General features: G+C 47.6%; 1 protein-coding gene across 5 annotated transcripts in view; it reads right to left on the reverse strand.

Moving 5' to 3' along the window:
* LOC137330689 (electrogenic sodium bicarbonate cotransporter 1-like) overlaps nt 1–14,028 on the reverse strand; it is a 174,086-nt gene that overhangs the window by 15,145 nt on the left and 144,913 nt on the right. For all 5 annotated transcript variants that reach the window (XM_067994515.1, XM_067994517.1, XM_067994514.1 and 2 more), the window contains exons 21-22: nt 11,255–11,323; nt 6,158–6,331 (exon numbers count right to left, since the gene is read on the reverse strand). In XM_067994515.1, the coding sequence (XP_067850616.1) occupies nt 6,158–6,331; nt 11,255–11,323 (243 nt within the window). The remainder of the gene's footprint in view (nt 1–6,157; nt 6,332–11,254; nt 11,324–14,028) is intronic.

A 14,028-nucleotide genomic window follows, 5' to 3' on the forward strand; every position in this document is an offset into this window, starting at 1 on the left:
TCGCTGTGTAAAAAAGTTTTTCTTCATGTCGCCTTTGGTTCTTTTGCCAATCAACTTAAATCCATGTCCTCTGGTCCTTGACCCTTCCGTCAATGGGAACTGTTTTTCTCTATCTACACTGTCTAGACCCTTCATGATTTTGAACACCTCTATCAAATCTCCTCTCAACCTTCTCTGCTCTAAGGAGAACAATCCCAGCTTCTCCAGTCTATCCACGTAACTGAAGTCCTTTAAACCTGGAAATATTCTAGTAAATCTTTTTTGCACCCTCTCTACTGCCATCACATCCTTCCTAAAGTGCAGTGCCCAGAATTGGACACAATACTCCAGTTGTGGCCGAACCAGTGGTTTATAGAAGTTCATCATCACTTCCTTGCTTTTGTACTCTATGCCTCTATTATTAAAGCCCAGGATCCCATATGCTTTTTTAACCGCTTTCTCAACCTGCCCTGCCACCTTCAACGATTTGTGCACATATACCTCGAGATCTCTCTGTTCCTGCACCCTTTTTAGAATTGTACCATTTAGTTTATACTGCCTCTCCTCATTCTACCTACCAAAATGTATCACGTTGCATTTCTCTGCATTAAATTTCATCTGCCACATGTCCACCCATTCCACCAGCCTGTCTATATCCTCTTGAAGTCTATCACTATCCTCCTCACTGTTCACTACACTTCCAAGTTTTGTGTTGTCTGCAAATTTTGAAAGTGTGCCCTTAATACCCAAGTCCAAGTCATTAATATATATCAAGAAAAGCAGTGGTCCCAGCACTGTCCCCTGGGGAACACCACTGTACACCTCCCTCCAGTCCGAAAAACAACCGTTCACCACTACTCTCTGTTTAGCCAATTTCGTATCCATGCTGCCACTGCCCCTTTTATTCCATGGGCTTCAACTTTGATGACAAGCCTATTATGCAGCATTTTATCAAACGCCTTTTGAAAGTCCATATACATCACATCAACTACACTGCCCCCATCGACGTTCTCTGTTATGTCATCAAAAAACTCAATCAAGTTAGTTAAACATGATTTTCCTTTAACAAATCCGTGCTGGCTTTCCTTAATTAATCCACACTTGTCCAAGTGACTGTTAATTTTGTCCCGGATTATCATTTCTAAAAGTTTCCCCACTGCCGAGGTTAAACTAACCGGCCTGTAGTTGCCGGGTTTATCCTTACACCCCTTTTTGAACAAGGGTGTAACATTTGCAAGTTTCCAGTCCTCTGGCACACCTTGTATCTAAGGATGATTGGAAGATTATGGCCAGTACCTCCATCCTTACTTCCCTCAGCACCCTAGGATACATCCCATCCGGACAGGGGGACTTATCGACTTTAAGTACAGCCAGCCTTTCTGTACCAAAACTTTGCATTGAGATTTTCTAAGTGCCCTGCTTTAACCTCCTTAATAATAGATTCTAGCATTTCCCCTATGACAGATGTTAAGCTAACTGGCCTGTAGTTTCCTGCTTTCTGTCTCCCTCCTTTCTTGAATAGAGGAGTTACATTTGCTATTTTCCAATCTGGTGGGACCCTTCCAGAATCTGGGGAATTCTGGAAAATCCATACCAATGCATCTACTATCTCTGCAGCCACTTCTTTTAAGACTCTAGGATGAAGTCCATCAAGGCCTGGGGACTTTCAGTTCTAATAATTTTTTCATAACCCTTTCCCTAGTGATTGTATATGTGTTAAGTTCCTCCCTCCCTTTCACCTCCTGATTCACAATTATTTCTGGCACGTTATTTGTATCCTCTACAGTGAAGATGGACGCAAAATATCTGTTCAATTCATCCGCCATTTCCTTGCTCTCCATTATTAATTCCCCAGACTCCCTCTCTAGAGGACACTTTACTTTTACTTTTTTCCTTTTTAAATACCTGTAGAAACGTGCAGTATTTGCAGGTCCAGCGCAAGCATTGAAGGGAGGCCGGAGGGAGTGTTACCGAGCTCTCTCCTCACTGCGCTCCGTGTCCGACCAATGGGGACATCCCCCAGTGGTGGGGATGCCCGAAGAAACCAGGAGATGGGACTCGAGCCAGGGTCTCCTGTGAATCTGAGGACGCCCTAAGAGGACACTCTGCCCTTCCATCTGTTATTGAAGTCCACGTTCGATTGGTATTATCCAATTATTACATAGAATTACACAGAATGTACAGCGCAGGAACAGGCCATTCGGCCCAACGGGTCTATCCCGGTGTTTATGCTCCACACGAGTCTCCTCCCACCCCTCTTCATCTCACCCTATCAGCATATCCTTCTATTCCTTTCTCCCTCATGTGTTTATCCAGCTTCCCCTTAAATGTATCTACACTATTCGCCTCAACTACTCCTTGTGGTAGCGAGTTCCACATTCTAACCACTCTCTGGGTAAAGAAGTTTTTCCTGAATTCCCTATTGGATTTATTAGTGACTATCTTATATTTATGGCCCCTAGTTTTGGACTCCCCCCACAAGTGGAAACATTTTCTCTACGTCTACCCTATCGAACCCCTTCATAGTTTTAAAGACCTCTATCAGGTCACCCCTGAATCTTCTCTTTTCTAGTTCCTTGGATACCACGTGCGTTTGTTTTTAAAGGGACCCCATGCTAATGATCTAAACCGGCCATGTTATAGGAACAATCTACTGCTACTTGTGAACAGCAGGACCTTGAGTTATTTAAAGGACTAAGCTACAGGCTCCTGGTTTAATATTCTCTCTCTTTCCTGTCGCAGCATAAAACCTGAACTTTCCTTCACCAAATCCATAATGACTTTCACCACCAGCACAGGGTACTTACTAAATGAGTTTTGCATGCTATCTCAAAGTAGATACAATCTACCCTATATTTTATTGGATGTCCTTAACCCTGTGCTGAGCAAATTGACACCTTTAATCAACGACTGCTGTTTTACATTATTCAAAAATTGTAACAGCGAGGTATGTTTTATGAATGAATTTCGATGCCTCTCTGGCGATAATCCACAAAAATTCAATTTGTAAGGAATTATTATCCGTGGCGAGGCTGCGGACATAATTCTCTTCCGAACCCAGAAGATTAATAATTATCCGGAGCTCGAGCTATATCACTGAGGCTGCTGCCGTAGCAACTCACCTGTTGTGGAGAAGGTTAATTATTTTGCTGCTCTGACCGGAGCAGGTGGGAATCGTTTCAGGTGGTTTGACCTGCTTTGTTTCAATCGCACTGTCCCAAGTCTTTAATTCGATGTGAAATTCGTTTGTTTCTACTGTCTGGTGATTTTTTTTTTTTGTGTCCACGGGAAGTCAGCACTGAATGCAATTCCACTCTGTTTATTAGGAATTAGGGGCGGGGGGCAGTGCCTTGCCCCCAAGGAGTTGGTATCGGGGAAATCATGGGTTCGTCCCCTCTCCACCCCCCAACAGTCGTGGGCGTCCAGTAAAGTCCGGTCTGGACTCGATCCACCGCCATCCATTCCACTGCTAACAGTAAAGCAGTCTTGGCCGCTCCACTCTGACCTTTCCGCGGCCGACTGACGAGATTGCCAGATGCTTCCGCGTCACGATTAATAAGGTGATTATTTCGTCACATGGAACAACCGTGGCTCCGTAACTGACAGCAGGGACCCCAACTCCCAGTAATTATTTCAGCCTGACCCTGAAGTCAGGTCCTCTAAATTGTCAATCCTCATGTGAACGACACAGAATAACGATGCGGGAGATAAGACACTGAACGGCCGAGCTCTAATTTTAACATTAAGTGTCCCCCCCATCCTTCATTTCCCCCATCAGAGGGAATAGTTTCTCTGCTTCGATCCTATCGAATCCCTTTCATTGGTTTAACTCGGCCCGTGACACGTTATTCTAACCATTGACATCCTTTGTGAAAGGAGCCCCCCGAAACTCCGCATTTGGAAAGGCCTCTGGAATGTTCCATGAGGGACTCGAGCTCCACTTCACCATCGCACGGGGATTGATAGATTTTTTGTTAGGCGAGGGCACTATGGGTTGCGGAACCAAGGCGGGTAGTTGGGAGTTGAGATACAGATCAGCCACGATCTAACTGAATGGCGGAACCTGGCTCGAGGGGCTGAGTGGCCTCCTCCTGTTCCTACACCCACACTTCTTTTCTTCGTCCCAGAATCAGTCCAACCCGTGGCGAGTGTCACACCGTACATTCGGTCCCGCTGTGACACTACACTCACTGCCCTCCTCTCGGCTAGGCTCAGGTTTCGCCAAAACCCTAGGAGCATAGGGACAGGAGGAGGCCGTTCGGCCCCTCCAGCCTGTTCCACCATTCAATTAGATCATGGCTGATCAGTATCTTAACTCCATCTACCCGCCTTGGTTCCGTAACCCTTAATACCCCTTACCCAACAAAAATCTATCAATCTCAGTTTTGAAATTTTCAATTGACCCCCCAGCCTTTTTTGGGGGGAGAGAGTTCCAGATTCCCACTCCCCTTTGTGTGAAGAAGTGCTTCCTGACAAGACCCCTGAACGGCCTGGCTCTAATTTTAAGGTTGTTCTGGACTCCCCCCACCAGAGGAAATAGTTTCTCTCTTTCCACCCTATCAACTCCTTTAATCATCTAGAACACTTCAATTACATCATCCCTTAATCTTCTATACTCGAGGGAATACAAGCCTAGTCTGTGCAACCTGTCCTCGTAATTTAACCCTTTTAGCCCCGGTATCATTCTGGTGAATCTGCGCTGCACCCCCTCCAAGGACGATATATCCTTCCCGAGGTGCGGTGCCCAGAACTGAACGCAGTGTCTCCAGATGGGGGTCTGACCACAGCTCTGTACAGCTGGAACATCACTTCCACTGCTTTGTATTCCAGGCCGTTGAGATAAAGGCCAACATTCCATGAGCCGCTCTCCCACCCGATGATTATTCACACTCTTTAAACAGCTGGCGGTGTCAAGAGAAAAGCTGAAGTTGCAATTTTCAAAGCACCTGACCGAGGAATCTTATTTTGTGCACAGTCACTGCAATCCTGTAATTGCAGCAGCAGCAAAGAGCTGGCAAAGGCCACAATTAATTGCCTCTCGCAGGTTATATGGAACTATAATGGCTCCTTGACCCTGGTAAAGGTGCAAATCGAGCGTAATAACCTTCAGGTGACAAACCGATGGATGGAATGGAGGGAGTGGGGAGGAGGGAGGAGAGAGGAGGGGGTGGGGAGGAGGGAGGAGAGAGGAGGGGGTGGGGGAGGAGGGAGGGGAGAGGAGGGGGTGGGGAGGAGAGAGGAGAGAGGAGGGGGTGGGGGAGGAGAGAGGAGAGAGGAGGGGGTGGGGGAGGAGAGAGGAGAGAGGAGGGGGTGGGGGAGGAGGGAGGGGAGAGGAGGGGGTGGGGAGGAGAGAGGAGAGAGGAGGGGGAGGAGGGAGGAGAGAGGAGGGGGTGGGGAGGAGAGAGGAGGGGGTGGGGGAGGAGGGAGGAGAGAGGAGGGGGTGGGGGAGGAGGAAGGAGAGAGGAGGGGGTGGGGGAGGAGGGAGGAGAGAGGAGGGGGTGGGGAGGAGGGAGGAGAGAGGAGGGGGTGGGGGAGGAGGGAGGAGAGAGGAGGGGGTGGGGGAGGAGAGGGAGGAGAGAGGAGGGTGTGGGGGAGGAGGGAGGAGAGAGGAGGGAGGGGGAGAAGAGGGAGAGGAGGAAGGAGGGGGTGGAGAGGGGAGAGGAGGGAGGGGGTGGAGAGAGGAGAGGAGAGAGCGGAGAGGGGAGAGAGGGGAGGGGGCGGAGAGGATGGAGGAGAGAGGAGAGGAGGGAGGAGAGAGGAGGGGGTGGGGGAGGAGGGAGGAGAGGGGAGGGGGTGGGGAGGAGGGAGGAGGGGGTGGAGAGAGGGGAGGAGAGAGGAGGGAGGGGGAGAAGAGGGAGAGGAGGAAGGAGGGGGTGGAGAGGGGAGAGGAGGGAGGGGGTGGAGAGAGGAGAGGAGAGGGGGAGAGGGGAGAGAGAGCAGAGAGCGGAGAGGAGGGAGGAGAGAGGAGAGGAGGGAGGAGAGAGGAGAGAGAGGGATAAGAGGGAGAGGAGAGGAGAGAGGGGGTGGAGAGGGGAGGAAAGAGAAGGAGGGGGGAAGGAGGAGAGGGAAGGTGGGGGAAGGGAGAGGAGGAGGAAGGAGGGGAGGGTGGAAGGAATGGAGGAGGGAGGGGAGGAGAGGGCGGGAGGGAGGTCAGGCACCAGGACATGGAACAACTTACCATGACTGGGAAAATGATGGCGGCCACGGTTGACTTCAGGATCCAGAGCAGGGCCAGACAGATCACCTGGATGAAGGTGAAGAGATGAACCCTGCGAAGCGGCACATGGCGGAGGTAGATGAAGTCCGGCTGGTGTTTGGGAGGCATCAGCAGCAGCTTCAAACGGTCCATGAACTGAAACGACAAAGCAGGCCCGCCTTTACACCTGGACCGTCTGGCCTGACAGTTACATCGAGTTTACAGCACAGAAACAGGCCATTCGGCCCAACTGATCAATGCCGGTATTTATGCTCCACACGAGCCTCCTCCCTCCCTACTTCATCTCACCCTATCAGCATATCCTTCTATTCCCTCACGTGTTTATCCAGCTTCCCCTTAAATGTATCTACACTATTCGCCCCAACTGCTCCTTGTGGGAGTGAGTTCCACATTCTCACCACTCTCTGGGTAAAGAAGTTTCTCCTGAATTCCCTATTGGATTTATTAGTGACTGTCTTATATTTATGGCCCCTAGTTCTGGTCTCCCCCATAAATGGAAATGTCGACCCTATCAAACCCCTTCATAATTTTAAAGACCTCTATCAGGTCACCCCTCAGCCTTCTCTTTCCTAGAGAAAAGAGCCCCAGCCTGTTCAATCTTTTTTGATATTTGTAACCTCTCAGTTCTGGTATCATCCTTGTAAATCTTTTTTGCACCTTCTTCAGTGCCTCTATATCCTTTTTATAATACGGAGACTGGAACTGTGCACTGTACTCTTAAGTGTGGTCTAACCAAGGTTTTATACAAGTTTAACACAACCTCTCTGCATTTCAGTTCTCTCCCTCTCGAAATGAACCCCAGTGCTTGGTTTACTTTGCGGAGGCTCGAGCTTTTCCCCTCCTCACTTTAACAAGGTTACAAATCACGAGGTTACTGTGAAAGTTCGACACTGATGTTCTCAATGAAGAGTATTGTACGCCCTGTCCGTCTTAGTATATTGCTTCAAAGTGCTCGAGGATTTGTCTTGCCTGGGTTAAAAACAGCGTGCGCTAAAATTACATGTTCAATACAGGAAAAATTAAAACACCGTCCTGGGATATTTAATGCGTGATAATTATTATTATTTGCATCATTAGCACGTGTCAAATTTTGGGCCCGATCCCGCTGTATGTTGATGCCGCACGCCAATATTAACGTGCAAATCGGCCAGCGGGTTCAGGGGATTGAGAGAGACGCTATGAGTTACAAATCTCCAGAACCTGCTGGTCGATTTACCCCGCTCCTCCGTTTACTTCACACAAACGGCATCTCGCCCTCAACCTCCCCGTTACTTTTAAGAACTTGCTGCATTTGCACATTAATTGGCCATTAAACTCGCCGCAGAAAGTTAGGGCTGGTAATTAAGAGCGTAAGTACCCTTTTAACAACGTTAGAATTGTTAATGTAAAGCCAATCAATCTCTCTGGCCCAGAAAGGGAACAATTTAAACTCTTCAGTCTCATTCCTGCAGGTAGTAAATTCTTCTTAGAGATTTTTAAAATGTCGAATTTTAAATTTAAATCTTTTTTTTCTTACTTTTCCTTTCTATCTCTTTTTTCTCTCTCTCTTAATCCAATCTTTCTTTCCCTCTCTTTATTTCTCTTTCTGTACCTGAATTGACTCTAATTCACCCTATTCCCTTCTCCATCGTTCCTCTGTTTCCTCCTCAATCCTTCAATCTCACTGGTTGAGGAGATAGACTGTTGGTCCCGTCATTCACTGAGGTCCCAGATGCCCCGTTCCCCCGCCCCGCCGTGATCAGCTCGCACTCCCAGCAAGTTACGGCGCACAAAAAATCTTGGGCTGAAGGGCGAGGGAAAATGTCTAACTAACGGGGTACACCACGAGATACCCCACCTAACAAGATCCGGATCATTACTGCAGCCCGATAAGTGAAGAGAAAAACCATGATTTGAAGTAACTATCGTCACTTGTCAGGGGAAAAGGGTTAAATTGGAATGAAACAGTTAATTACAAAGCACTAAAAATGGGGCGGTATTATTGCTACTATACACAGATATACCTGAGGACAATAACCATTAGTGCTACCCTCTTTACGCTGGCGATGGTGGGCTGGTAACCTCTTTAACATGGCTGGTGCCCAAGAGTTGACATCAGACTGGGCTGGCACCTCCGCTTCTGAGAGAGAACTGCCAGGGAACACACGGCCTGGTGCCAGCGTAACTGTGGGCAGCTGTTTACGTACGTCACTGGCAGCTCCTGTAGCCACGCGAGTGGCGCAGCTCCAGACTGTATCTTTCCAATACCCGAGGCATTCGAAGTTTTACTCTGGCAGCCAGGGGTGCATTAGAAGCAACTCCAACCAAACCTCACCGGCTCACTAGGCTTTAATCAAACGCCTTCGTATTGCTTGCAAATAGGGCAGGTATATTTGTTTGCCAAAAAAACAGGTACTTAATGGGAAATTGCAAATCTTTAGTTTCACGTGGTACTGGAAAAAAAAGCGTTTTGTTATTGTGGTTTACCATCTGAAACCTTTGATTGTGTTTCCTGGCTTGTAACAGGTTGGCGTTAGTTTGAGGGTGGGGTTTATATACAGGTTGGTGTTGGCTTGAGGGTGGGATTTATGTACAGGTTGGTGTTGGCTTGAGGGTGGGATTTATGTACAGGTTGGTGTTGGTTTGAGGGTGGGGTTTATACAGGTTGGCGTTGGTTTGAGGGTGGGGTTTATATACAGGTTGGCGTTGGCTTGAGGGTGGGGATTATACAGGTTGGCGTTGGTTTGAGGGTGGGGTTTATATACAGGTTGGCGTTGGCTTGAGGGTGGGGATTATACAGGTTGGTGTTGGTTTGAGGGTGGGGATTATATACAAGTTGGTGTTGGTTTGAGGGTGGGGTTTATATACAGGTTGGTGTTGGTTTGAGGGTGGGGATTATATACAGGTTGGCGTTGGTTTGAGGGTGGGGTTTATATACAGGTTGGCGCTGGTTTGAGGGTGGGGTTTATATGCAGGTTGGCGTTGGTTTTGAGGGTGGGGATTATATACAGGTTGGCGCTGGTTTGAGGGTGGGGTTTATATACAGGTTGGTGCTGGTTTGAGGGTGGGGTTTATATACAGGTTGGCGTTGGTTTGAGGGCGGGGTTTATATACAGGTTGGCGCTGGTTTGAGGGTGGGGTTTATATACAGGTTGGCGCTGGTTTGAGGGTGGGGTTTATATACAGGTTGGCGCTGGTTTGAGGGTGGGGTTTATATACAGGTTGGCGCTGGTTTGAGGGTGGGGTTTATATACAGGTTGGCGTTGGTTTGAGGGTGGGGTTTATATACAGGTTGGCGCTGGTTTGAGGGTGGGGTTTATATACAGGTTGGCGCTGGTTTGAGGGTGGAGTTTATATACAGGTTGGCGCTGGTTTGAGGGTGGGGTTTATATACAGGTTGGCGTTGGTTTGAGGGTGGGGTTTATATACAGGTTGGCGCTGGTTTGAGGGTGGGGTTTATATACAGGTTGGCGCTGGTTTGAGGGTGGGGTTTATATACAGGTTGGCGTTGGTTTGAGGGTGGGGTTTATATACAGGTTGGCGCTGGTTTGAGGGTGGGGTTTATATACAGGTTGGCGCTGGTTTGAGGGTGGGGTTTATATACAGGTTGGCGCTGGTTTGAGGGTGGGGTTTATATACAGGTTGGCGCTGGTTTGAGGGTGGGGTTTATATACAGGTTGGCGCTGGTTTGAGGGTGAGGTTTATATACAGGTTGGCGCTGGTTTGAGGGTGGGGTTATGTACAGGTTGGTTTGAGTGCGGGTTACATATAGATGATGGTACGGGTGTAGGTATGGATTATATGTCTGTTGGTGCATATCGGAGTATATATATAGGGGAGATGTACAATATAAATAAAAACATTGTGACGGCACAGAAAGGCATTAGTGACACTGGATATTCCTAAAAAAAAGTTAGACAAAGTACTGAATCAAAACATCTCATTGAGAAGGGCACAATAAAGTCTAGCTTTTGATGAAAGAAAAGGAGCAGTTTGAAGTATAAGGCAGTAGAGGCACAATGACAAAGGGACTGTAAACTTGTTTGTTAAAACCTAAAGCAGATCCTATCACCGGATATGGGTTACAGCAGAGATGATCTCAAGTGAGGCCCTAATGAGCTATTTGTTCCTTTTGACCAGAACAATGCTGGTCTGTTCTTGTAGATTTTGGGGGGGGGGGGCGGGGGGTAGGCTGGCTGGGGGTGGCGGAGTTGGGGGGGGGGGAGGAGTGGGCGGGCGATGTGAGGAGAAGCACAACTGAATTCCTTAAACAGCGGCCGACTGTGCAATGGTCTGCGGAAATGCGGTTTAAAAAGTAAACGGGAGGATCTTCCTCAGTACTCGCTGTCCGCACAGCTGAAAGGGGCAATAATTCCACGTGACAACCCGCTATCACCTCAGTCACCCAACGTGGATAAGTTGATTTGTAATCCACAGGTGGGAGGGTCGGTAACCACAGGACACACGTTCAAGATCATTGGCCAAAAAAAATCGACGGGGAGGGCGCCAGCTGAGGAGAATGTTTCTTTTTTACGCAGCGAGTTGTGATGATCTGGAACGCGCTGCCTGAAAGGGCGGTGGAAGCAGGTTCAATAATAACTTTCAAAAGGGAATTGGATAAATACTTGAAGGGGGGAAATTTGCAGGGCTATGGGGAAAGAGCAGGGGGAGTGGGACTGATTGGATAGCTCCGATAAAGAGCCAGCACAGGCACGATGGGCCGAATGGCGTCCATCCGTGCTGTGCGATTTCTATGACATCGACGGTGGCTGATGAATGAGCAGCAGTATTACGTCAATGAAAGATGGCAAGGCACCTTTTGAATTTGTGCTGCAGCTTTTACAAACTTGATTACCTCTCCCACCGCAATGCGACCGAATTACTGGACCATTATTTGGCCATGGGTCCTTGCGTTGAAATCATTTTCCGTCTCATGGTAAGATAGCCGTTTCTCTGATAATATTCTGACAACCGATATTCAAACTAACCTTGGCAATCGCTCTATTGGTTAATAATTATCAGACATTTTCTCTGGAATTTAGCTTGCAAACAGTGGACTTGTTGCTACGGTTACATTACCTGCACGCCGTTCAGAGAAGCAACCCCCATGTACAGAAAAACTCCGTAAAGTACCGGCATTGGGATGAACTAGAACAAACGAAAAAGTCAATGAGATACTGAGCAAAGCAGCCGCCATCCATTTTAACCCACATTCAACAACAACGACTTGCATTTATATAGCGCCTTTAATGTAGGAAAACGTCCCAAGGCGCCTCACAGGACCGATTATCAAACAAAATTTGACACCGAGCCACATAAGGAGATATTAGGACAGGTGACTTGGTCACAGAGGTAGGTTTTAAGAAGTGTCTGAAAGGTGGAGAGAGAGGTGGAGAGACGGAGAGGTTTAGGGAGGGAATTCCAGAGCTTAGGGCCCAGGCGGCTGAAGGCACGGCCGCCAATGGTGGAGCGATTAAAATCGGGGGATGCGCAAGAGGCCAGAATTGGAGGAGCGCAGAGATCGCGGAGGGTTGTAGGACTGGAGGAGGATACAGAGGCAGGGAGGGGGGCGAGGCCATGGAGGGATTTGAAAACAAGGATGAGAATTTTAAAATCGAGCCCTATAACAATGAAAATAAAAGGAACATAACCATTGTTGTTAGGACAGATTTAATTGTCCAAAGTTTTTGATTCCCAGCTGGAGGATTGTGTCCGATTCTGGGCACCACACTTCAGAAAGGATGTCAAGGCCTTGGAGAGGGTGCAGAGGAGATTTACTAGAATGGTACCAGGGATGAGGGACTTCAGTTATGTGGAGAGACTGGAGAATCTGGGACTGTTTTCCTTAGAGCAGAGAAGGTGAAAGGAAGATTTAATAGAGGTGTCCAAAATTTTGAGGGGTTTTGATAGAGTAGAACAGGCAGAAACTGTTTCTATTGGCTGGAGGGTCAGTGATCAGAGGACACAGAATTAAGATCATTGGCAAAAGAACCAGAGGAGGTGATGAGGAGAATTTTTTTTAGGCAGCGAGTTGTTACGATCTGGAATGCACTGCCTGAAAGGGCGATGGAAGCAGATTCAATAGTAACTTTCAAAAGGGAATTGGATAAATACTTGAAAAGGAAAAATTTGCAGGGTAATGGGGAAAGAGCAGAGGAAAGTGGGACTAACTGAGTAGCTCTTCCAAAGAGGCAGCACAAGCACGATGGGCCGAATGGCTATACTCCATTTGAGGCCTAACAAGTGTTTTATAAAGGTTTAGCACAACTCCTTCGCTTTTGTACTCTCTGCCTCTATTTATAAAGCCAAAGACCCTGTATGCATTTTTTTTTTAAAAGCCTCATCAACTTGTCCTGCCAGCTTCAAAGATTTGTGTACGCAAATCCTCAGGTCTCTCTCTTCCTGCGCCCCCTTTAAAATTGTACTGTTTAGTTTGTAAAGGAGTATCGCCTTCAAAGTAAGTATTGGGAGAGCCTCATTTTCCTTGGGAAGGGAGACGAGGCCAGTAGAGATGTGAATCATTTTCCTCACAGTTGTGTCAACGCACGGTGCTGCGAGGGTGCATTCCACAATCCATTTCAACATCGCGTATTTAAAAGCAAACAAAGAAACAAGGTGGGAGGGGGGGCGTAACCTTAAAATTAGAGCTAGGGCCGCTCAGGGGTGATGTCAGGAAGCACTTCTTCAGACAAATCTGGAACTCTCTCCCCTCAAAAAGCTGTTGAGGCTGGGGGGGGGTCAATTGAAAATTTCAAATACGGAGATTGATAAGATTTATATTAGGGTGAGGGTATTAAGGGTTACGGAACCAAGGCGGGTGGATGGAGTTAAGATACAGATCAGCCGTGATCTAATTGAATGGCGGAACAGCCTCGAGGGGCTGAATGGCCTTCTCCTGGTCCTATGTTCGAAAACATATTTTTTCCAGAAGATGATACACCTTTAAGTGGGGAACTGACATTTATTTTTTTTAATTTCCCTTCACCCTTTTAACATTTGGTATGTTATTAATGAAAAAACCATGACATCTTTGACTGTAAACACAGCAGTTCATTAACATCAATCAGCCCAAGGATACACTTCTTATCTGGAAGTTAATGGAAGATTTTTCGGCCTTCCAATGCCTGAGCTAAACAACAGGGAAAATGCTGTTGACGGGGGTTTCAATGAAGGGACCCAGGACAATAGCAGTCCACGTGTGACGTACGTGACTGTAACTGAATTTTGTACGCGGGGTATAAGTTTGGAGGTTACGAACTCGGTTCTGTGGCGTGTTTCCTTTGTCGTTATGGGAGGGCCATTTTCAAAATGCAGATTTTTAAAAAAAAAATCCCACTCACAGCACACGCACAGCCTGCTCTGTCTCAACCCAGAGAATGCCGACTCTGACTCTCCTGCCAATTCTCCCCGGGCAACGGCACTCAAAAGACGCTTTCAACTATATGCCTGTTCTTTCCCAGAGGAGGGTAGGGCTGAGGAGAGATTGCTTCATGGTTGTTGGGAGCATGGAATGCTTTGTCACAGGGACTGGTTGAGACAGAGACCGTTGCATCTTTTGAGGGATAATTTGACAAATATTTACAGCGGAAGAGGGTACAGGGATATGGGGAAGAGTGCAGGGCAGCCGAATGAGTAGGACTGGCTGTCACAAAGATCCAGCACAGACACAGTGGCTGCCTTCTAGGCTATAAACGTCTATGGTTGTGGAAGGATAAAGATTATAGTATACCATGTGGTTCAGTGGGTCGCACTTTTGCCTCTAAGTCAGAAGATTGTGGGTTCAAGCCCCATTCCAGCGACTTGAGTACAAAATCTGGGCTGATATTTCAGTGCAGTTCTGAAGGAGTGTGGTG

The sequence above is a fragment of the Heptranchias perlo genome, chromosome 1 (assembly GCF_035084215.1).
Source record: "Heptranchias perlo isolate sHepPer1 chromosome 1, sHepPer1.hap1, whole genome shotgun sequence".
Lineage (NCBI taxonomy): Eukaryota > Metazoa > Chordata > Chondrichthyes > Hexanchiformes > Hexanchidae > Heptranchias > Heptranchias perlo.